Genomic DNA, 24,589 nt, shown 5'->3' with positions numbered 1-24,589 from the left:
AATCAAGGCGCAACTAGCACCTAATTATGGAGTAAAAGAAGTTACCGCCAAATGCTTTATCTGCTCAAAACTTCAGCCCGAACAAATAGAGGATTATACTGTAATAGAAGAGACATCTGGGCCAGCTGGTATGGTAACATGATGAAAAAACAGCGCTACAGACGTGGACGGAGGTGAAGAACAAACAGGACGGGCGCAGAGAGGATTAATTGCTTATGTGATTGTCTCTAACTTTCGCTTATTTTCCAAAATAATGACTGTACCTAGAATACCGCCGCCCAGCGTTTAATTAAGGTTATACATTCAATTCACTAGTTTTTTATGAAGCGGCTTCTATGGAGCAATATAGTACCAGCACATCACTTCTAAACCGTTATTATCGAATCATGTAAACGTGTACGGGACAGTGTGCTAGGGACGGACACTCAAGGGACCGCTTTAAAAACCGCGCTCCGAAACTACTCCTTTACCAATCCTTCCTGCCTTCTCTCTTCAAAAGCACGCATGTACAAAACAGAGTTTATTATTTAAATGAAACGCCAAAGCCATACCATCGACATACTTTATTTTTTAACGCAACAGTGTTATTTGTCGGATTCTCAGAAAACTCTAGAACACGCGTTGTTAGAGTTGTAATAAAAACAAAATATCATAGGCATGCGCCTCTTGCAGGTGATATCAGGTCACTAATCGGTCGTCGGATTGTCTGGCGTCAAAAGAGCACGTGACCTGCTGGAACTAGCCGTAGCTTGCAACCGGTGTAGCTCCATTCATTTGGGCACTGAACCCTCTTAGACCCTTAAATCCTTGCTCAGAATCGCCACCACCAGGTAATGCGGCAAAGTTCTCGTGGAAGCTTTCATGCGGCTTTGCTAAACCGAGTTTCAATATAGTATCTGTGAAACATCACAGGAAGAAATTAAAAAATTAGAGATTAAGTGAGTAACGAAGTGCATATACGCGAACGAGTATACTTAACGGTAGCAGCTCAAAGCAGATAATAATGCTTCCCCGTCATTGCCTTGTAACCGGAGCTTGAAAGTTCCCTCAGTTATTTGCCACATATAACATCTTGTTTATGTAGCTGTTAAACTGGTCTATTACGTCTTTGTTAAACCAGCCAAGTTTGTGTCCTTCCAGTTTATCACAGGAGAAGCAACTAAAACGCTGCCACTTTGGGGTGAAGTGATACGAGCTGAAACCAATTATTATGCCTCGAAATTTTCAGTGAACATAGATGGCGAAACAAAGGCTCCTCCATTAAACATATGCAGGCAATCGTAATACAAAACAAGCATACAAGGCAGTCGACATTTCTTAAACGTTTAACATACCACTCTCGTGCATATTTTCCGCAGGTGATTACTACTTTAAATTGAGACGAAAAAAGGAGGATATGGAGCCGCACTTTGTTGTACGTTATATGCAAGAGACTATTCTGTAAGCTTTTTCGGCGGTTGTTAGCAAATAAAATTTTGGTTTTGTTTATTTGCTTTCGTTTATGGCGTTTGACTTCCTAAAGCGACTAAAACTAACCACAGGTAGGGCTCCGTATCTACCTGTGGTTCTTTAACATGCACTGACATCGCACAGCACACGGCCGCCTAGCTTTTTGCCGCCATCGAAAAGCGGTGGCAGCGATAGGGATTCTATGCTGCAACCTTTTGCGCAGAATTCGAGCGCAGCTAACTACTGCCCCTCTGCGGCATGACCTGAAGGGAAGGAGCTCGCAACAAAACATGGGACCATATTGAAGTGCGCACCGCTCGGCAGATGTTTTCTTTTCGGCGCCACAGAAAGGTTTTTCTTGAGATTGAGTGCAAAGTAAACACTACTTTTCCCGCGCGACAATGTATTTTATTAAACGTCAGGCAGCAGCGGCACATACCAACATACCAAAAAGAAGGGCGTAAGAAGGTCCACAATTTGCACCTATGTGACGCAGAAAGGAAAGGCGACTGTCTGCAAACATGTAGCGATGCGCATTTTAGCTGTAAAGGCCATTAGAGAAAACAAGTTTTTTTTTTTCTTTTTTTTTTTTTTTTTTTTTTTGTGCCTGGCCGAGAGCAGCAACGAGACTTTAGTAGCAATTCGGCTGGCTCACGTCAAATTCCGACCACGTGTACAACAACGCCAAAGCGCACTTTGTGCGGCCTTAATCCGCCAGCGCTTTGAAAGCGCTCATTTCTTCTCACCAAAAAGCAAAGTGAACGAAATGGCGCGTAACGCAGATCGTTTTTTCCAACAGTGCCTTTCAGAATTCCACGCAGCTACGAAGGCCTTCTTTCGCGCTCGCGAGGCTGACAAAAAGATTTAAAGAAATATAAGTACAGACTAAATGAGAGCGTCGAACACTGCCCTTAGGTATTGCCACAGAGGCTTTTGCTTTAGTGCGAAAAGGCTTTTTAAGAGAACAGGCATTGTCGTCTTTCCGCGAAGCGAGCAAGTTTCGTGTTCGATGGCGTCCCTACCATTGTACGCACAATGGTCGATTACCGATGCTCTCGGTCGCCCCCGCCTCCCGTTTGTTCCACAAAGCACCGCGTAGTCGTTAATTGCAGCCGCCAAGACCCTCCCCACGTGCCTACCTCAACCATCGCTCTCGCGCCTTTCTTTGATTGAGCGAAAGCCTTCGAGACGCGCTCTGTTTGCGATCGATCCATCCGCTCAGCGCTCACTGTTTGCCCGGCCCTGCTAAGGCACTAGTCGAAAGCATTCCCCGGATGGTGTCGGAATCGGAGCCTTCTTCTGTGATGCGCTCTGCCGTCTCCATATTGCTCCTCTGTTCGCTTTATTTACGCGCAACCACGAACTTCCTGTTTGCGTTAAGAAAGGAAATACATTCAGAAATGCCGTCGCTGCATCTTCTCTTCATTTGAAGCTCTTTGCTCCGGGCAGTTCAAGTGTTGTTACCGAAAAGCGGAATAATTAGCCTCGTGTTTTGCATTTCATGTTCGCCTCTTTCTTAAGGTGCCGATTTATAGGTGTCACTTATATTACATACAGTATTACTTAATCTTCACTTTATCTCCGATATACCTTGAAAGTCGATTTCCCCATAACTTCTTGCCAGTACTGAGAAGCTACAATGGGTAAATAGACGCTAAGGTGAATGGGATATTAAGCGAGAATACCTTCCTTCAAAACAGAGATTTTACAAGCTAGCTAATAACAAAAAGGGAATCAAAGGTATCGTCGTCGCCGATTGTCTCCAAAAACAAACAGCGATGAAGAGAACAAGTCATTTTTTTTTTTGTTGCAGATCAATGAGCAGCTAAAGCTGATCTGCAGTTCCCTCTCAAAAGACGACAGCGAATCTCTTTTCTCTTCTGTCGCTACAAGTTTGGATCAAATGACAGGGAGCGGAAAGGTCCCCTCTTTATGTAGACCTTTTTTGCGATTAATGGATTATTTTATTTTAAACAAGCATCTAAAAAGGTGCTAGATCCAAAGAATTCATTTCTAACACCCATAAAGAATGACACGTATTCGTTGTCCCTTTCTGTATGCACAAAGTCAAAGGGAACCGAACAAGGGTTGAGGGGCAGCGTCAAACCACCAGCCAACGTTTCGGCTAGTGGCCTTTGTGAGGGCAACGATGTCGTTTCTGTATTTTTGCTTCCGATGATCAACAGCAGGGCGCGAGAGAGGAGGCGAGAAGGATAAGGTGGAGGTGACTGTGACTAAAAAGTTATCTGACCTGAAAATAAAAAAATAAAAAGCGCAACAGAAGGAGAAGTACAGTGCCAAGTGCGTGATGAATCAAAACAAGAAGGCGTGATGTTGGCATGTGTTTCTTCGAGACGCGATTCCCGATTTTGAAGGAACCTCTGAACAACTACAGCTGCAGCAGAATGCTTGAGGAGTGCGCTCCGGAAATGACAATAGCTATATTGGCTGACAAGGAATGTTAACGCAAAAAGAAAGGATAACGAATAGATTGTGACTGGTGACATGGTAAGAAATGCACGTGCAATGTGTCTTTATGAAGGCATTGGTTAGACTGGAAAAGACATCAGTAAAGAAAAGGACCAAAACAAAGGATGGAGGAGCAAAATCACAACCGAGAAAAATAAATAATTGTACGCCACACATAAAAAAAGGAAACTATCAAAAGGAGAGGATTCATGGGGAATACATGTTATTCAAAAGTGATAAAAGATAAGAAAAGATTGAAAACAAAAACAAGATGTAGAACGGACTACAGAGGGGGAACAAATACTGTAGAAAAGCCTTCAAAAACCAGCTAACGAACATTTCAATCAGGCTAGAAGAAAATTTGACTAAAATAATGTACACGTTCTACAACATGGATTTGAGTTTTCAAGTGACAGGGGACATAAGAAGGCATTCACAATCCTTAAATTTCGAGCCTTGGCACCATCCGGGATAAACATCTACAAAACAAAACATTCAAATAGAAATTATTTTGCCCATAATCATTCTGGAAGGCAATCGTTTACAGAGTGAATCGTACGCATTCTTTGGTATTCATTTCCTCCTCTCCCCCTCTATAATTCGACATCCTTTAACGCTTTCAAAAAAAAGTTTGAAGAATCAAAAAAGGGTTACTTGGAATGGGACTCGCTGCAGAAAAAAAAAGAAATTTTAGCAAAGTGTTTTTCCGGTCTAGTCGGTTCTTGCTTTTAAATCGGAATACTTCTAGCGCAACACATAAGGAGGACCAGACGCGCGCTAACTCATGACTGTGTATTCAGAAGAAATGCGCGTACATATGTATGGTTAGAAGCAAAATGAAAGAAAACATGGGAGCGCGTGGCCTCCGCGCTTTTCAAAGCGCTGCCACCCACACAAGACGAGAATGGGTAGAACATAGGACATGCTCGGAAACAGCAGCCGACTAAGCTTACTTCTGATGCGTCTTTACCACTGATTCTTATCACCTGTTGGTGGCAGCGCATTTGAAAGCATGGAGGCCACGCGTTCCCTTGTTCCCTTTCATATTGATTCTAGATGTACACTTCTGTAATTATTCGTCATATCACAGGCTTGTAATGTTACACACGTGCCACTAAGAAGAAACTATGCGCTGGCATAATGGATGCAAATGAAAAATAATGTTCGATGCGTTAAATGCCATGCCAATCCCTATGTGAAGTGCGACATCGGGGTTGTATATGAAATTCCTCTTCCTTGTGGTAAAGTATATGTAAGACAAACAAGTAAATGCGTTAATAAGAAGGCGTGGCAACACGAGCTATCAATTCACAACGATGTGAGCCTACATCTTCCAAAACATTGTAAAGAATGTAAATGCAAACCGAAGCTGGCCAAAATAAATATATTAGAAGTAACTGGTGACACTCTGGCTCGCGAACTGCTGGAAGTGTTTTACATCAGAAAGAAAAGGCTGATATCTGCATCAGTCATACCAGTCATACTTCTGTGTGCATGAAGGCGACAGATCCTTTCTTGACGACACGTTTGCAATATTGCAAGCCAGTGATATCAAGAATGATTACAGAAGTGTGTTTATGCACTCGCATTCTTTCTGAATAAAGAATTGTGAGTTAGCCCCTGTCTGGTCCCTCTTTTGTGTTGCGTGAGAAGTATTCTACATTGAAAGCATGAACCAACTAGACCGGAAACAAACATTGTTAGAATTTTGAGTCACATTGATACTTATTTATTGCTTATTTAGAAACATACTTAATCTGTGTTATCTCGCTTAACATGTGATTGCGTTTCATGCACGCTAGTCTCAGGAAGAGGTAGCATAGCTGTAGTTTAACCAATCATGGGTGCGAGCAGTCGTCCGCTGAGAATTCAAATTTTTGGAGCCCTCTTTGAGGATACAACACTAAAGGATAACTTACTGCATGACAGCAGCGCTGGCCACTTCTACCCTCGTAATCAAATAAAACGCTCTTAAGTAGTCTAGTTAGTGCACTACAATATGCAGCTGCAACACTGAATATAAAGAAAAGCATGCAGGGAGTAGGAATGATAATACAGTTGAAATTAAGCTAGCAAAGTTATTCCATATATAATTCCTTCTATATGTTTGCTATTTCACTGTTTTCTCGCAATTCATTAAAATCACAAAACTGACAGCACTGCATCTCCACGACTTGCATTATTTTATATTTTCAATGCAATTTCTGTAGGTTGTTTGGCTTTACGTCCCCGCTGAACAACACAGCTATACGTAACCTGTCTGCGGTAGCCTGTTTGCCTTGTGTTGGCACTGTGCACCCGCGGTGCGAAAGATGTTCTCGTCGTCCCCAAAAGTGAAACTAGGGTGAGGCCGAACCAAGGAGGATGATCAAGTGTAGTGCAGTCAAATTTTGAAAATCGCTTCTTTCTTTTAGACTCCTGTGAGGAGGGCCTTTGTCACACTTGCTACTGCTACCTATGCTACTCGCAACTACAGTGTCCCTATTACTCCATTAGGCAGCCCATTTGTTAGCTATTAACGAAACAATATGTAAGGTTTCAAGGCATTCTATCAAGGATAGAGCATTCTGTTTCTAATAGTAATTTAAAATTGTCATTGCATTAGAAATCCAATAGCTGTTACAATAGACAAATTCGAAAGCAATATATTGCCACCCAGCGTTGCCAGGTGGCGCATGACTGAGGTGTGAAAAGGAGGACGAAGTTGAGGAGGACGACAAAGTGTCGCTTGCACGTTTGCGTCTGTGCTGCTGTGTTGTTGTGTCTGGGCTACCCCCTGCTACCGTCGGTATCCTTAGTCACCGTGTACGTGACATTCTGGTGGAGGTGCTGGGTAAAACGATCGCCTATGCAAGAATCGCCTATGCAAGGACCGAATGAGAGTGTCCAGGCGTACGTCGAGGACATGACGCGCCTCTTCAGGCGAGCCGATCCCGCCATGTCCGAGGACAAAAAGGTCAGGCACCTGATGCAGGGTTTGAAAGAGCAGCTGTTCGCAGGCCTTGTGCGAAACCCACCGTCGACTGTAAACGGATTCCTTGCGGAGGCCACCACAATGGAAAAGGTGCTACACCAACGTGCCGTGGCTTATGACCGACCTTTTTGTACAAGCACAATCGCGGAACCATTTGCATCTACAGAGCGGCATCCCGATGCATTGCGCGAACTGATTCGCAGCGTCGTGCGCGAAGAATTAAGCAAGTTCTGGAGCCCTCTGCAGCAATCGCAAACTTCCGTTTCTGCTATAGTGCGGGAGGAGGTGCGGCAGGCACTCAAGAGCCCTCTTTCGCCTGTAGTTTCGAGCCCGCCATTGCTGTCGGGGACCGATAATCGTCCCACATATGCGGAAGTTCTGCAGAGTCAGGCTCCCCCTTCACCACCACCCATTCTCGCGTCACCTACAGCTCCGCTGCCCTCGGTGCAGCCAGTGCAGAACTTCGACAATCGTCCGCTGCCCCGACGCAAAGCCGACATTTGGCGCACGCCTGACCGCCGTCCGCTTTGCTTCCACTGCGGTGAACCAGGACATCTTTACCGGGATTGTCCGTATCGACGCCTCGGTCTCCACGGCTTCCGCATCGACTCGCCTCCTCCCCGGTTTGGTCAACGACCCCGAGTTATTGAGGAGTACCTGGCGGAGCAGCGTTCTTCATCTCATTCGCAGCGTCAGCCCCGCTCCCCTTCGCCAAGGCGCTCCTCCTCGTTCACCCACGGTTCCTCGCGAGAGGACCAAGGCCGCTCGTCTAGCCCTCATCGGGAAAACTGAAAACAGCGACCTTCGGGGGCGAGGCCGCTGGTAGTCGCTGCGTTGAAGACCTCCCGTCGTCGCCGCTTCGATCCGACCGCGAGCTGCTGGCACCGTCACCTAGGGAAGCAAAAAGCGTTTCTCTGGACATTCCGGTTATTTTAGACGGTCGCACTACGGTCAATGCATTAGTGGACACCGGTGCCGATTATTCAATTTTGAGTGGTCGCATGGCGACTGTTTTGAGGAAGGTGCTCACTGCTTGGCCAGGTGTGTACCTTCGAACCGCCGGCGGTCATATAGTTACTCCAAAGGGGATGTGCACGGCTCGCATTCAGATTAACGGACGTACGTTCGTCGTTAGTTGCGTTGTTTTAAATGACTGCTCCCGTGACCTTATCCTCGGCATTGACTTTCTGCGGGAGTACGGAGCAGTTATCGACCTGCGAAATAGACTCGTCACGTTTTCGATGGGACAATCTACCGAACAAGATAGTAGCAGTCCTTGCAATACCGCACTTCGTGTTTCCGCTGAGAGCGTCTCGCTGCAGCCGCGAAGCAGTGCTGTTGTGGAAGTTACCTGTGACGATTTCCGTACCGGTGATGCTGTAGCGGAGGCGAACCATACACTCCTGCTTGCTCATGGCATTTGCGCTCCCCGAAGTTTATTGTCGTTTCACAATGGCCGGGCTGCACTCCTTGTCACAAATTTTTCTAATGAGCACCGACACTTGTTCCCGGGAACTGCTATCGCTTTTGCTGACCATGTTGCGCACGATCCGGTCTGTTTTGCATCCACGGCAGTAGAAACTAACGAGCCATCTCTTGACAACATCGACATTAACTGTCACTTGTCAAAGGAGAAACGGCGGGCCTTAGAGCAACTGCTGCTAGACTTCAAGCACTGCTTTGCTTCTTCCTCGAAGGTTCGTCAAACGCCCATCACACAACATCGCATCATTACTTATGACGACGCTCGCCCAATACGACAGCAGCCTTATCGTGTGTCTGCCAAAGAACGAGAAGTGATCCAGACGCAGGTTCAGGAGGTGCTGGATGATGGTGTTGTGCAGCCTTCACAAAGTCCGTGGTCTTCACCAGTAGTCCTGGTCAAAAAGAAAGACGGCACTCTTCGATTTTGCGTTGACTATCGGAAATTGGATAATGTGACAAAGAAAGATGTATACCCGTTGCCGCGCATCGATGACTCACTGGACAGATTGCGACGTGCGAAGTATTTTTCATCTATTGATTTAAAAATCGGCTATTGGCAAATCGAAGTAGACGAAAGAGACCGAGAAAAAACCGCATTTGTCACTCCAGATGGCCTATATGAATTCAAAGTACTCCCATTTGGATTGTGCTCTGCCCCAGCTACATTCCAAAGGATGATGGACACCGTCCTCAGTGGCCTCAAGTGGCAGATCTGTCTTGTGTACTTGGACGACGTAGTTGTTTTTTCCGAAACATTTGATCAACACCTCGAACGCCTTCGAGCTGTCCTGGAAGCCCTCCGTTCTGCTGATCTCACGCTGAAGCCCCAGAAATGCCACTTCGGGTATACAGAACTCAAGTTCCTTGGCCATGTTGTAAGCGCTGATGGGGTGCGCCCGGATCCCGATAAGACTGCTGCCGTCGCACGATTTCCCGTTCCAGCTAATAAGAAGGCTGTTCAGCGCTTCCTCGGCCTGTGCGCATATTATCGGCGTTTCATTGCGGACTTTTCTCAGATCGCAGAACCTCTGACGCGCCTTACAAGGAAGGACACCTCCTTTGTGTGGAACTCTGAGCAGCAGATGGCCTTCTCTTTGCTTCGTGAGCGCCTTCAAACATCCCCTGTTCTGGCGCACTTCGATGACGCGGCTGACACTGAGGTGCACACTGACGCCAGTAGTATCGGTCTTGGCGCGGTCCTTGTTCAGCACCAAGACGGGTTTGAGCGAGTAATAGCCTATGCTAGCCGCACTCTCTCTCGTGCCGAAATGAACTATTCCACCTCAGAAAAGGAATGCCTGGCGGTCGTATGGGCTACTATGAAGTTTCGCCCCTATCTTTACGGCCGGCCATTTAAAGTCGTCACCGACCATCATTGTTTGTGCTGGCTGGCAAATCTGCGAGACCCATCTGGAAGACTTGCACGCTGGAGTTTACGGCTTCAGGAGTTTGACATAACCATTGTTTACAAGTCCGGCCGCAAACACGAAGACGCCGACACGCTGTCACGAGCACCCGTTGACACTGGCGATACTACAGCCGATGACGATAGCGGTTTTCTAGGAGCCCTCAGCGCATCTGAGCTCAGGGATCGACAAAGAGCTGATCCAGACATCCTTCCACTCATCGATTATCTGGAAGGGCGTGATACGACCCTGCCTCGACACCTATCTCGGCACCTTGGTTCCTTCTGCATACGGCAAGGCGTCTTGTATAAAAGAAACTCCCAGGACCAAGACAGAACTTACCTTCTGGTAGTGCCATGCGAGCTCCGTGAGGATATTCTCCTTGCTTGCCATGATGAACCAACGTCTGGTCATTTGGGTTGCTCACGGACTCTTGCTCGAGTGCGCAACATGTATTACTGGCCAGGACTCTCCGCAGCTGTGAAACGCTATGTACGAAGCTGTCGCGAATGCCAGCGCCGTAAAACACCGCCCCAGAAGCCTGCCGGATTTCTCAAGCCCGTTAAAGTACCCCGCATTCCGTTCGACCAAATTGGAATGGATCTCCTTGGCCCTTTCCCTTTGTCGCAGGCCGGAAACAAATGGATAGTAGTCGCTACTGACTACCTGACTCGATACGCTGAGACAAAGGCAATCCCTCATGCCACAGCTTCCGAAGTAGCAGAGTTTTTCATGCACAACATAGTCTTGCGGCATGGCGCCCCTTCCTACGTCATTACCGACAGAGGGACAGCTTTCACTTCACAGCTGATCGACCGCATATTTGAGCTGAGTTGCACGACCCATCGCAAGACCACAGCATACCATCCACAAAGCAATGGCCTTACAGAAAGATTGAATAAGACGATTGCGGACATGTTGGCAATGTACGTCGATGTGCAGCACAAGACCTGGGACGAGGTGCTGCCGTACGTTACATTTGCGTATAATACAGCCTTACAAGAGACAACGCGCTTCACACCATTTCGACTTGTTTACGGACGCGAAGTTCAGAGCATGCTCGATTCCATGCTCCCGTGCCCAGATGATGACCAGCTATCCTCAGATGCCCAGCAATATGTCATCCGCGCTGAGGAAGCCCGCCAGCTCGCCCGTGTGCACATTGGACAGCAGCAGACCACTGACGCGCACCGTTACAACCTCCGGCACCGCCAGGTTGACTACAAGCCTGGAGACCAAGTCTGGGTATGGACACCAGTTCGCCGTCCAGGCTTGTCAGAGAAACTGCTTTCCCGCTACTTCGGGCCGTACAAAGTGTTGCGCCGTGTGAGTGACCTCAGTTATGAAGTTATCCCAGACGGTGCCACACAATCAAAACGTCGAAAGCACAGCTCGGACATTGTGCACATTGTACGACTGAAGCCGTACTACCACCGATAGCGTATGGCCACCCTCTGTGACCACTCTCTTGCTTTTCACACCATTTTTACCGGCCCTTCTCATTTTTTTTCGGAAGGAGGGGGTAATGCCACCTAGCGTTGCCAGGTGGCGCATGACTGAGGTGTGAAAAGGAGGACGAAGTTGAGGAGGACGACAAAGTGTCGCTTGCACGTTTGCGTCTGTGCTGCTGTGTTGTTGTGTCTGGGCTACCCCCTGCTATCGTCGGTATCCTTAGTCACCGTGTACGTGACAATATATACAATAGCACATATTCACTCTCGTCATCAAATTGATATTGTGGGTTCTCTGAGCTTTCAAACTTATATAGAAAAGGTCGTGTGTTGTTTAGGCTCTAGTGTCATGATGCTGGTTCGCGCGTTTGGCGCACTGATCTAATGTGAAAGTTTAAAAATTCGCTGTCACGAAACAGTGGTACCGAAACTGTCCTTCGCTGCGCTTTCCGGCGAGTTAAATTACTCCAAAGCCTAGCCCTTTCTCCAAACGATTGTCAATGATTACATTACTTCCTAATGCGAAGTTTGAGCTCAGCTCATCCGCTGTTTCACCTTTTTCGATAGACTGAGGCAAAGATTTCGAGCAAGGCATGTATGCATAATTACAGACGTCTTTTAATTTTTCACACGTATTCATTCGAGCAACACTCAACTAACAGTTCTTGACTGTCATGAAGGAAGCTTGTTGTCGGAGAAATTAAGAGTGCAATGAAGTTATCGGGAGGTAACGGGAGGCAGCCCGTGGCCCATAGGAACGCTGCGCGGCGAAGAGATAGCGACTGACTGATGCCACTCTCGCCGCTAGCGAGTCAAGTCAACGTGGCTCTGCGTTTCGGCTTAGGAGGCATGCACCATGATGCGCTGATGCGCATCATATTCTGGCCTATATTCTGGAACTCAAAAAATGAAAAACAAGAAAGAATTGTTCATTATTTTCTTTAGCTGCCAACTTATGCATAAGAAGTTGTTATTCGCAATTATTTCATTTTTCGCAAGATAAACGAGAGATGGCATTGGACTGAAATACCAAGCTTCACTATTCTGTTTCTGCTGACAGCAAATAAATGTCACATAAAACATTAAGGCCCAAGTCTTCATCCAATTTGATTTCATCGCGAATAAAATGTCAAGCACTATCAGTTCGCGAGAACCAAAACGTGGTAAATAGATTAATAAAGTTCCTCAGAGGTTCAAATACAAAAGAAAAAAAAAGAAGTTATATCTTCTAGATACGCAGTCGGTTATTTGCCCAATGCTCCGAAAGCGGGAAGCTTTCCGGTTACTTGCAATATGGGCGGGCATTTTCTCTAATGTTAATGCCTATGAAAAATGCGCCCGAAAAAAGTATAAAATATAAGCAGGCATTTCAAACTTCCCGCGCTGGTATCAGGTTCAACTGTTAGCTGTCATGAGATCTTTTCACCTGAGCGCCAGCCGGAGCAGTTCTGAAATTCGTTTCTTTCTCCCCTTGTTGCCATAAGCTGAGCGTCTGGCGCCGTCCGATAGCGCCAGAGGAGTCGGAAAAGAAAATCTGCACGCACGAACTGTAATTTATACCTTCGCAGCCCACCTTCTGAAGCTCTTCCAAATGTACGAGTGCTGAAGGAAGGACAAGAAAAACTTCACTTTTTTTTATTGGCATTTCTGCGTAGTTTTTTTTTACCCCCCTTCATCGTAACAATCCCGCTTGTTCTGTATAGCATACGTTATATACCGATTTATTTTCTTTCTTCTCCGCAGGACTACGAAGTGGACCTGTATTTTCGGCAGTCATGGTTGGATGAGCGGTTACGGAAGTCCACGCTATCTCGACCGCTCGACCTGAACGACCCGAAGCTTGTCCAGATGATATGGAAGCCCGAAGTGTTTTTTGCCAACGCCAAGCATGCCGAGTTCCAATACGTGACTGTTCCCAACGTCCTAGTTCGTATAAACCCGACGGGAGCGATTCTTTACATGCTACGGTGAGCAATCGTAACCAATCCTGCGAAGCACCGGTCAGTATTCTTCTGGGAAAATATTTTCTTGATTTTCACCGAGGTGCGGATGCCTTACTGTAATATTTCTGGCTTTCTCTCTAGCGATAAGCTTGTTGCTATGGGATGCTTTAGGAAAACGGTAAGAGGCAAGGAATCGGCGAAATCGATGGTTATCTACTCCGGGGAGCCTGCGTTAGACAATGGACTTGTGAATAGCACTGTATACTGCGATTAGCTACTCTACGCAAGGAAGAAAAACACCGATATCTATTTCTATTTTCTCAGATGCCAAATATGTTAGACACATGTTACGCAGCATAATAATTAAGTTGGCGAATGGGTACCTCTAATACCTTAATTTATATTTAGCGGTATAGTTAAAGGTCAGGTATACGTTGAATATGACGCCTAGCGCGGCATCAAGTGGGTGCAACTAGTGTGCTTAAAGCTGCCTTCAGATATGAAGCTTGTAAAATACGGTACACTATAAGTTGCCTTCCACGCCTAAGGTGCGGCAGGGTTAGTGCGGTCAATCTTGAAGTCTCCCTAAATCCTTTAAATGAGCTAGGGGTCCATATCCAGTATGTTCACAGCTCTGACAATGTCGATAGAACCCAGCAAGCCTCAGTGTTTCTCTAAAATTGTATAGTTCTAATTCGTATCAGAGACTCATGTAATCTCTATGCATAAAAAGCTGCAAGGACACTGTAAGCATGTAGGTCGAAAACGTGTGAACATAATTCCTTCTTGGGTCATCTATGGGCTCCGAATAAATGTGGTTCCGCTAAGCTTGAAGGTAATCAGCGCGGCAATAATATTCCTAATCGCAATTATTATCGCCCTTATATAAGGCGTTTGATTTTTACCATTCAAAACATCCTCTCTCATCAACCTGCAATAAAGTTATCCGGCGCTAGTCACTGTGCAGCTATATAACTTAGCTTGTATTATGAATACCTTTGAAAAGCTTTTTGAATACAGGGGTGAAAATAAGAATCGGCATTTTCTCAAACAATTTATCCACCACTGCATATATGGCTTGTTACAAAAATACGGCAATCAAAAATTAAACGCATCAATAACCTCTTCTCAGTTGGCATTTTCCTCTAACCTACTTTGCATAAAATTCAAGGTGTATAAACTGTACAATTCTGCGTCCTTTTTTTATTGTTTAACAGCCACAAAAACTTCAAAAAAGCTACTTCGGCTTTTGTAATAACCCTAAACGTGTCTCAAGCTTTTGCTTCACTGTAGCAGTATTTTGTTCTGCTTCAAGAGCTGGTAATGGCAAAAAATGTCGCACTTTTCGAAATTTCCGCTTAGACAACCTGAAGAAAGGGGCGGCTGTGAAAAGATGTCTGAGCTGAACAAAACGATTTTTTGGTGAATTTAAGTGGCTTCGGTCTCTGGCTCAATTCAAGACGAATTTCAGCATTGAAAAAGCTCTTCCCCCCCCCCCCCCCCCTCCAAAAAAAAACAGCATTGAAGCAGCGTCCACGTCGAGTAAGCGCTAAACGTGATGCGGTTTATTTAGCATCAAGAGATTACCTTTTCTCTTTTTTGCTCATTAAAACCTTTATTATAATACCGAGTACACCTGCTTTATTTCGTATAAAGGATGATTACTTGTAGTGCATAGAAAAAAGATTGCAATTAATTTCTCCCTTGGTTTCATTCATTTTAGGCTATAAATATTTTAGAGACTCATTCCTCACGTAAATCTAGGTGTCAGTTGTTGCAGCCTATGCAAGCGATAGCAAAATGTGAAAGAGAAGACATCATTTCATGATTAATCAAATTTATATCTAATCGGACCTATTGGGCCTTCTAGAGGTACCGCAAGAATACTCAATTGAAATTTAAACTTAGCAATTAAAACGCCATGGAGTAATCTACCGAAATTCGTTCTTTCATTTGTTTTTGTATTCGCAGTTTCGCAGCTGAACGCCGCCACAATCTTCAACTTGTGCTTCTAAGCGTGTTGTTCAGAGTGTGGAGTGTGAAGCTTGTTTATCTAGCTTCATTACCCCTTGAAACAGTGGCCCTACCGTGGAGGCGCAGTAGTTAGGGCACTCAACGTTTGTACTCGAGGATGCGCACTCGAATCCGACTACTGTTCCCAAAGACGCGGGATCGAATCCCGGCCTCGTCGGCAGCTTTTCGATGGAGGCGAAAAGCAAGGCGCCCGTGTGCTGTACGATATCAGTGCACGTTAAAGAACCCCAGGTGGTCGAAATTTCCGGAGTCCCCCACTACGGCGTCTCTCATAGCCTGAGCTGCTTTGGGACGTTAAACCCCACAAACCAACCAACCAACCGAATCCGGGACGCGGCAGCCGCGTTTCGATGGAGGCGAAAAGCAAGACGCTCGTGTGCTGTGCGACGTCAACGCACGTTAAAAAAGCCTATGTGGCCGAAATTTCCGGAGCCCTCCACTACGACCTTTCTCATACACTGAGTCGCTTTGAAACGTTCAACCCCATCAACCTAACCAAACCGAACCTTCTGACACTAGTTCGAGTTTAGCTGGGCAACCCTAAGATAGCAGAGGAAAAGATTATGACTCAGTGAAATTCTTTCCTCGTCGGAATAAGCGCTCAAAGAAGACTGAATTTGAAAATTCACACAGTGCATCTATTCATATTGGTGAATGAATTAATGTCGTCTAGGCAAAATTAGCATTTCTCTAATTCACTGAAAATGTATTTATGATCTAAACACTCTACTCCAACAGATTAAAACTACGGTTTTCATGCATGATGGATCTGTACCGGTACCCTATGGATTCGCAAGTCTGCAGCATCGAGATTGCCTCATGTAAGTACCCAAAACGATATACATGAATTGGCTTGAGTTGAAAGCAATCTTATCCTTCTTTGTCTTTTTGCCTGCCGCAGTTTCCAAAACGACTGAAGAACTACTGCTCAAGTGGTCAGACAACAATCCAGTCGTCCTCTTCGAAAACCTGAAGCTGCCCCAATTCGAGATCGAGAAGGTGAACACATCTTTGTGCAAAGAGAAATTTCATATAGGTAAGAATGAACTTTTGTGCGGCGCTAATGCCATAATAAAGTATTTTGCATGTGACTGCATTAAGGCATTAGGACGCATCTGACAAAAGCACATATTACATATTCATTATCATTATCATCATCATCCTAGTAAGCCTATCTATATTGTTTGCCTCCTTTAATCATTGCGAATGCATTTGTTTCATGCATATTATTATTATTGCTGTTTTGATTGGCCCGCATAGGTCATCGATTGCGATTTTCAATTCGTCCCGCTACTCAGCAAAACAATGTCACCATCGAACCGGAGATTACTTCTTTACCTTCTACGACATATCCTTCTCAATATATGTCTGAATACGCCCTGTAAACAAGCGTCTAGTATTATAGCTGAGATTGTCCTTTGTGGTGCCATTCTACTAAACAGTTATTTCCTCGCTTTCACGCTTGAGGACTACGGTCCCCTTATAATCACTATAGATATCCTCTAGTAAGACTGAATTGGCTTTCTACACCTAGATTCAGTACTCCTCCCTTTAGTCCTGACGTACGCATGGGGGTTACGCACTGCCAAAGCTAGAAGCCGATTATCGTTAGGGACAATCAAAGGGACTCCCAGAAAGAAAAAGCGTAAGAGGACGCTGCAGAAATTTTGATGCGAGCATGAAATAGGGAACCCTACTACAATAATATGACAGCAGATGGCACCTCACGTTGTCATTGTAAGCGTAATGTGATGGGTAGTCGGCTCAGTCGAGCTGACGACGATGATATCTCATTTCGTTGCTTACCTTACGACTATTGACTACATGTATACAGTTCTGTCTCACTGCCCTATCTGTGGGTTCAGAACCTATCATTGTTTGACGACAGCCTAATAATTGCGTTTGTAGTCTGATTTTAGTGGTGCTCCTCGATGGCATATACTGAAGCACTGCAATTAAGTGTGTACTAATTAGGAACTATTACTTGCGTATAAAGAGGCATTGCCATATAATGCAAATATGATATTAAATAAAAAAAGGAGATGAATGTAAAGTCGAAAGCAAGCCCCGCCTTAGCCATTAGCTTGATAATCGGGTGGTAGTCAATGACAAGCAGGAAATGGAAAGACGAGGCCATTTAACACTATCGTGTTCCACTCTTAAGTGGGAGCCTAAAAGTGTCCCATATTAGTGATAAAAAAATAATTTACCCAGTACAAAGCTGAGTTGAGCTTGCGGCCGGCGTGTGTGGCAAGAGTTGTAGCGTATCGCAGTGGGTAAACGTTCTGAACTCCGCGTAGGTCACGTCGCGCTCTATTGTTTCTTCTTACCCTGTACATTTACTGCTCATTACATAAAGCCTTGCTGGTGATAACCTGTAGGCGCCTATCTATTTTTTATACTATTGCGGCCTTCTACAATGTGAGTATATATCTTGTTCACAACATCACTGCCCTCTTTATTCTTTTTTTTTTTTTTTTCAGGAGAGTACAGTTGCCTCAAGGCTGACTTTTACCTTCAAAGGTCACTGGGTTATCACATGGTCCAGACATATCTCCCGACTACGCTTATTGTGGTGATATCTTGGGTGTCGTTCTGGCTGGACGTGGACGCGATCCCCGCCCGTGTCACGCTAGGCGTCACTACGCTCTTGACTATATCATCTAAGGGCGCTGGCATCCAAGGCAACCTACCTCCGGTCTCCTACATCAAAGCCATGGACGTCTGGATCGGTTGCTGCACTTCCTTTGTTTTCGCCGCTCTACTCGAATTCACCTTGGTCAACTACCTGTGGCGGCGACCACCCAATAAAAAGGGCCAGGGCACAGAAGTAAGGCACTAAGCTTCCTTATTATTGCAGAGGCATCTGCTGTACGGACCTGTGACCAGGTGATATATCATAGTGTCCGCGAAACACCGGTATCGGTTTCAGACCCTTCGCGACCGCATCTTAGTTAACTTAACCAACGTAAGGTTTATAACGCCATGCATATTTCGTTTTGACATAAAACAGAGACCATTATTACTGTTTTTAATGTTGACATGCAGCGGAAGGGCTCAAGATTGCAAGCCATGTCAGGGAAAACATATGACGAAGCTTGTACACAAAATAGCAGAGAACCACTATAAAGCTTCTTGCTATAACATCGCAAACGCCATTGTTGTGAAACAACTTAGCAGCCGAAATGTGTTGTCGGTTATTGCGACATAGGCGGTCTACAACAGGCTGAGCCTAAAGTCCAAACACCCGCATCGTCTATCGGCATTGTTTTGTTGCATTTCACATGCGCCTCTCAATGCGCAACTCAAGTAGCTAGCAAAAGCCGCGTTTTATTGGTGCTCCAGGACGAGGGCGGACTTATGGCCCACTATTTGAAGAGTGTATAGGTCTGTGTGTGTGAGGGGGGGGGAGGGGGGAAGAGGCGCGAATGGTGATGAAGAAAGCAGGGGTTGTGTCACATTAATCATGTGTCCTGATTTTTTTTTTTCGCGAAAAAAAATAGGGAGCAGCATCGCTTCCCTATACGCTTCCCTAGCATCGCTTCCCAATTCGTACTAAGTTATCAGTGCAAAAAAATAAAAAAAAATAACATGGCTCAAATGACAAAGCCCTTTCCCTTAATCCGTCCCCATAACGGGCTCCTAAAAAAGCGAGCCATAAATCCGCTTCTTTCCTAGGCTGCTAATAAAAGGCGGCTTTTGTTGGGAACATGAGTTGAGCTCGAGAGGTTTATAGCATTCACAAAAAGCCTTTTACGAAAAAACTCATTCGCGGTATTTTACTCCATAGGACGCATAGCGATTGCTCTTCTTTTGTGCATAAAAGGATAGTGAACCACGCATACGTTTAAACATGATTTGTAACTGAGCCTCAGCAGGAAACAATGGCCAAGCATTTTAAAAATAAAAGGTTTGAAAGCTCTTTTTAAGAAAAGAGTCGTTATAACCACTTCAATAACTTTGACATATAAGTTTTCATTGCTTGAGTCTCCGTTGAGCATGGCTGTAAGAAATGACCTACCTATTTAAATACTACGCTTTGAAAAAAAAGTTGTGGTTGTTGATACATATAGGCTTCTAGGAAGCAGTACCTTTTTACAAAGCACCCGCTTTTTAAAATTTAGTGGGCATTATAGAAAATGTAGAAATACACTAGGCTCATCCTTTGCATGTCCACATATGACGGTTTAAACACCTGTTTTATTGTGCCGGTTTTCAGGAATTTAAAATTGATATCGATTGTGTAATTTTGATAACAAATTTACTCTCGTTCATTCAAGTCATCCAGCCCGTTAAAACGGCGGATGGTTTCCGACATTGCGCTACCCTCTTGCACTAGCCACGGTGCTTCACGGCATCGGTGAAGCCAGGATGCCGAGGAACGTGTCCTTCATTTGTCCCCGTCGTCATCCGCCAAGCACGCTTCGCTTCACATTGCTAAGAGGCCTATAGTGATCGTGCATCAGAACAGCCGAGTTCCCTCTAGCTCCGTCAAAAGCTACCTCCTCAAACCACCCCAATTAAACGTGATTTAATATGCTTTGAGCACCTCAGCATGTTGCCCCAGAACGCTCCTCACAATAATTAATTACTTATGAAGCCTTAACGCAAGCTGACAGCCCTTTCTGTTATTCAGGCTTTCGAAACTAGCGACCCACACAGAATTCTCCGCCCATTCCTAAAATGCTCACGCGCCTCGTCGTCACCCTCTTCTCTTTCAAAATTTGTGAAACTAGATATCCTCGCTATTTGCAAGGGTTCCTCATCCAGTCAATATTACCATGTTTTGTAAGGGCCATCAAGCAAATCGGGAAAATCCTCTCTAGTTTATTTTCTGAGGATCTGGTCTAAATGTTCAGATGGCGTAAGTTGAATCGGCTACACGGCAAACGCACGCTAGTGCTTCAAAAATGTCTACATCTTCCTAGAATTCTTTGTACTCTTTTCGATTCGCCCAAGATTTTGTGGTGGCACTCCGCGAGATATGTAATCTTCGAAAATGTATGCACTGAGCAATCAGTCACTATGCCATCGAACCATATGCGGCGGTAACTTTACAAGTATGGCGAATTTGCGACGCGCAAGGAGCTCAAAGGTAATATTTCGCTTAATGACAGGTTGAAATAAAAGGACAAAAATGCAAGCCTGTATTTTTATGTGGCGGATGCCTTAGTTAAATGTGCTTATGAAACTACAGTAATATATAATCTTTAGTGAAATGCTTTCGGTTCAATGTTAATTTTTTTCTCGCGCCCCAGAAAACATGTTTGTTGCAGTTGTATGAATGCATGTACATTTCTTCCTTTATTGCTCTTGTAGAAATGCTAGCATTGTGTTTTTCCTAGGGGAAGATGTAAATGTGTTTATAATTCTGGATGGTGCAAGAAAAAGGTGGGAGGGTCTAAATTCGTGCAAAGAAGCTACTAATTTTTATTATCAAGTATTCCCTAATTCTGACATCAAACATTTCTTAAGCATATTTTTTGTGCATATATGCACGATTTATGTGTGCATTTCTTCTGTATAGGCTGTCACTTTCTGGTAGAAAGTGTACATGATGGGCAATAACTTTTCCTTTTTTTTTAACTGAGAGGATCAAGAGGTGGCCTGTAGATTGTGGTGTGATCTCTGATCAGTCTACTTGGTAGTGTTTGAGAATGTTATCTTGTTTCTCTCTCCTCAAGCCAATCTAGAAACGTTGTGAGATTTAGAAACGTGTTGTCGAAAGCTTTCTGCCCTGAGAAAAACCATGACAAGGCGGTAATCGTAGTTTCCCAGCCACATGTGGAAAAAACTCCTCCAAACTGCCAGATAGTCAATATGGCATTGAGAAAAGCGATACATACTTTTCACAAACCACTACTCGGTTCAAGCAATGAAGGCTTGCGTTCTAGTTTCTGCCCACTGCGCTCCCTAAGTGGGCTGCTTTGGGGGTCAAAAGTGGCAAAGAGATGAGGTAAAAAGTGAACCAAAATGTTCATATGCAAACAATGATTCTAACCCGATGTTTCCACATATTTACATGCAGCAAAGCGCTCAGATATAACTGCACTTTTTTCTCTATGATGGCGTCAAATGTCACTTAACATGTAGTTATTGATATTCATGCAGGAATAAAAATTAAAAAGGTAATTTCCCCTAGACTAAAAAGACTACTGGCGTTTTATTCTTGATCGTTCGAAGTTTTGGCTACATATAACCGCATCCTAAAAGAGAAAGCAACAGTGCAAATGTAACATTTTGGCTTTCCTTAGCCACTGAGAGGTAGGCGCAACGTGACGGCTCAACTCCGAAGTATATTTAAATATGGACATAAGACTAAACAAAATGTACTTTTTCAGCTTTGATCACTTTGACACAGCCTTCATTGCAGTTTAAAGTTTAACATGGATATTACCTACAATAGCATAAAATACAACAGAATACAGTACAATACAGCAATAGAATATAATGCATCTTCCAAAAAGAACTTGATGGTCTCTTTGCCTAAAAGCTGCACAAAAACTTGGCAAAGACCAGCTGGAGGCCAAATACACCGCAGCATCATTGTAAAAGCAGTAAAGCTCTCTACAAAGCATTATTAAAGACAAGCACATAACACATTACATGACAGATTAGAAAAATTGCAATTTCAAATACTGTAACGAGCAATAAAAAAAAAAACCTTGTAGAGCAATGAAAACCGCATAAGATACAAGAAGAACGAAAATACGTAGATTATAGGTATACAAAATGAGAATGTAGTTTTCTTCCGTTCCTGCCCTCAGGATATCCGTATTTGTAAGGTATTGTTGCCAGATTATAATCCGTTTGCGAGCCGCTAGGATCATGTCGAGAATGTTCCGTGTTTTCATGTGCCATGAAAAATAGTAAAATATTTTACTCGTATTTCACTTTTCTTTTCTTCCGAATCCCCCGTTCGTTAATCGTGAGTATAACTGTCAGCATGCTTTTTCCAGTCAGCGTTTCATTACAATTTGTATCTTCGAACGAGGACAACTACTAAATTGCAGAACTGGTTTCTGATTATTATGCACACAGAGGGGGACAAATGTGAGCTTCGAATTGATAGTAATGCGAAACAGACTAACCTGATGAAATAAATAGAATGCAGTGATTACATTAGTTTCCACTGCTCACTGTGAAACGGCTGATCTTAAACCCTAATCAAAACTGAAGTACACTTAACTTAATTTTACTAATATTATTTCGAACAAATAGACAACTTTTTTTTTTCCACTTATGACGAGATCCACAAGACCTCCCTTGAACTAAGCCTTGCCTAACTTACTACCAAAGTATCACTGGTTTCATTCCCATCCAGTTACCACATTTATTTTTTTTTTCAGTATATTCTGTTTAATTTGCATTCTTGGTTATCATAATCACTTTCCAGTCATGTTGTGACTAGAATTTTATTGCATCGCAAATTTTAGTCCATTTCAATACCTTGTGACATGATGACACGCTCAACCAATCCGATTTCTCTCTACACGCCAACGAAGCAGCGTAAAATAACTTTTATGTTTAACAACATCTTGCGCTGTCTAGTTGCACATGTTTGTGCGCTTAGACGCTAAAGGAAAGATGAGGGTGTGCAGATATTTTATTTACCTCATTTTTTATATTTTCGACCGAGCATAGAAAGCGTTTTCATTATTTCACTTACCGGCTGCTTCACCTGCGAGCGTTTTTATATGTAGCCATCTTAGAATGGGGCAGTGATTGTATTTGCTTTAGTTTCTACAACGCAAGGACACGCACATCTTGTAATTCAGATGTACAAGGGCATAAACGGCTTGAGTCTGAAACAAGGCCACAGCTCTACTCTATTCTGCGCAGCCATACAAGTCATTCTCTATTTCCTCTTTGCTATTTTGCTTTCTCTTTTGTTCTCAGAACAAAATACGGTGCTGTATGACAAACTCTGCAGTCATAGAAATAGTGCAGTTTATTTCTCTTTCACAATGCTCTAGACATCACAGGAGATCCGTTCAGAAATGCGCATCGCTGAACAGAGCAGCCGTAAAGGACAAGCGGAATCGATATTTACGACATGCGGTGCGGTGGGCGGCCGTCGCAGTTGAAGCGCCTGAATTGCCCTGTCAATCTGTTCTGGTTCCCCATCCGAGAAACAAGCCTTCAATGGCTGGGAACGGAAAAAATCAGCTAAGCAAGAAACAATGTAAAGTTAGACTTCTATGCTGACTACGACACCAGCTTCTTTTTATTTCTCAGCGTTTCACCGCCTTCCTGGGCAGTGAATTCAATCGCTCGTGCAGTGTTTTTCCCTATTTTGTGCTTTGGCTCGGCGTTACCCTCGCGTTCTATTTTTCTTTGGTAACCTTAGCGAGGCGAAGTAACTGAAAACCGTCGAATAAGAAAACTTATACTTCTTACATCGTTGAAGGAATTTGTTTTCTTTGTTTTTTTGCGTTTTTTTTTTGTTAAGGCTTTTTAAAGTACACTCTTGAGTTTGGCAAGGCGTGTGATGAAAGGAGCTATTTATTTTCCTGGCGCAACGAGTGTCGAATCATCGCCAATTATCCCAGAAATCGAGGAAGAGTGCTCTGTCTCAATGAAGTATACTTCTCAGGGCGTTAGCAGCTATAATTCAATGCATCGGGACGCTTTTTGTGCATAATAATCTTCCTCCTCGCTTCATAAAATCGAGTCACCGAGATTTTTGTGCGGCGTCTTCTGCGATATCGCTGCTACTTGGGTAAGGAAGTCGAACCGATCATCAGGCATACAATAGGCGTTATATCTCTTTTACGTAAGTGCGTAGCATGGATAGAGAAACAAATTTCAGTGAAATTAGATTTGTGAGATATATGTGAAGCATTATTTACGGATAATTTTCATTTTACAGGTCCCACTAGGAGATCTTTCTACCGATGGCACCAAGCATGATATTTCGGTAAGGGCTTGATATAGCTTATTTTTTATGCAGTCGAGTTTTTAAGATATCTTCTACGCCATAAATATTGCCTCACTTATCATGGCGATAATATATAACAACAATAACTCTGCAGCTGATAATATTAAGCCTAGTTGTGTACAATATCCTGTGTTTGCTAGTTCGCGCATATAAAACATCCCTGGTTGAGCAAAATATGTTTATATATATTCAAGAGCTGCTTTCTGTTTTAAGCGTTTCCTCGTCTGTATGTTTCAGACCAAGAATTAAAAAACAGAATTCATAAGCGATTCTTTTCACAAACTGCACTTTTCCCTAAATTCCAACATTTTGTTTCCTCAAGTGTTTCTGAGATAGAATTACAAGTTAATATCACACGGTGAAAGTTACACATGTTACTTATAAAGTTACTTACAAAGGGGAACGTTACTCGAAATTTCGACTGCGGATAAGGTAAA

The 24,589-nt window shown here is 44.0% G+C and overlaps 1 protein-coding gene across 1 annotated transcript in view; it reads left to right on the top strand.

Annotated features, from left to right (window-relative positions):
• LOC146185626 (glycine receptor subunit alpha-2-like) overlaps positions 1-24,589 on the top strand; it is a 151,816-nt gene that overhangs the window by 125,948 nt on the left and 1,279 nt on the right. The window contains exons 4-8 of the mRNA XM_084605563.1: positions 12,978-13,201; positions 15,950-16,032; positions 16,113-16,247; positions 17,695-18,041; positions 24,084-24,131. Of these exons, the coding sequence (XP_084461689.1) occupies positions 12,978-13,201; positions 15,950-16,032; positions 16,113-16,247; positions 17,695-18,041; positions 24,084-24,131 (837 nt within the window). The remainder of the gene's footprint in view (positions 1-12,977; positions 13,202-15,949; positions 16,033-16,112; positions 16,248-17,694; positions 18,042-24,083; positions 24,132-24,589) is intronic.

Source organism: Amblyomma maculatum, chromosome 6, assembly GCF_055883805.1.
Source record: "Amblyomma maculatum isolate TAMU_Amacu chromosome 6, ASM5588380v1, whole genome shotgun sequence".
Classification (NCBI taxonomy): Eukaryota; Metazoa; Arthropoda; class Arachnida; order Ixodida; family Ixodidae; genus Amblyomma; species Amblyomma maculatum.
The sequence above is the reverse complement of the archived record's forward strand: the minus strand, read 5'-3'. Positions and strand labels throughout refer to the sequence as shown.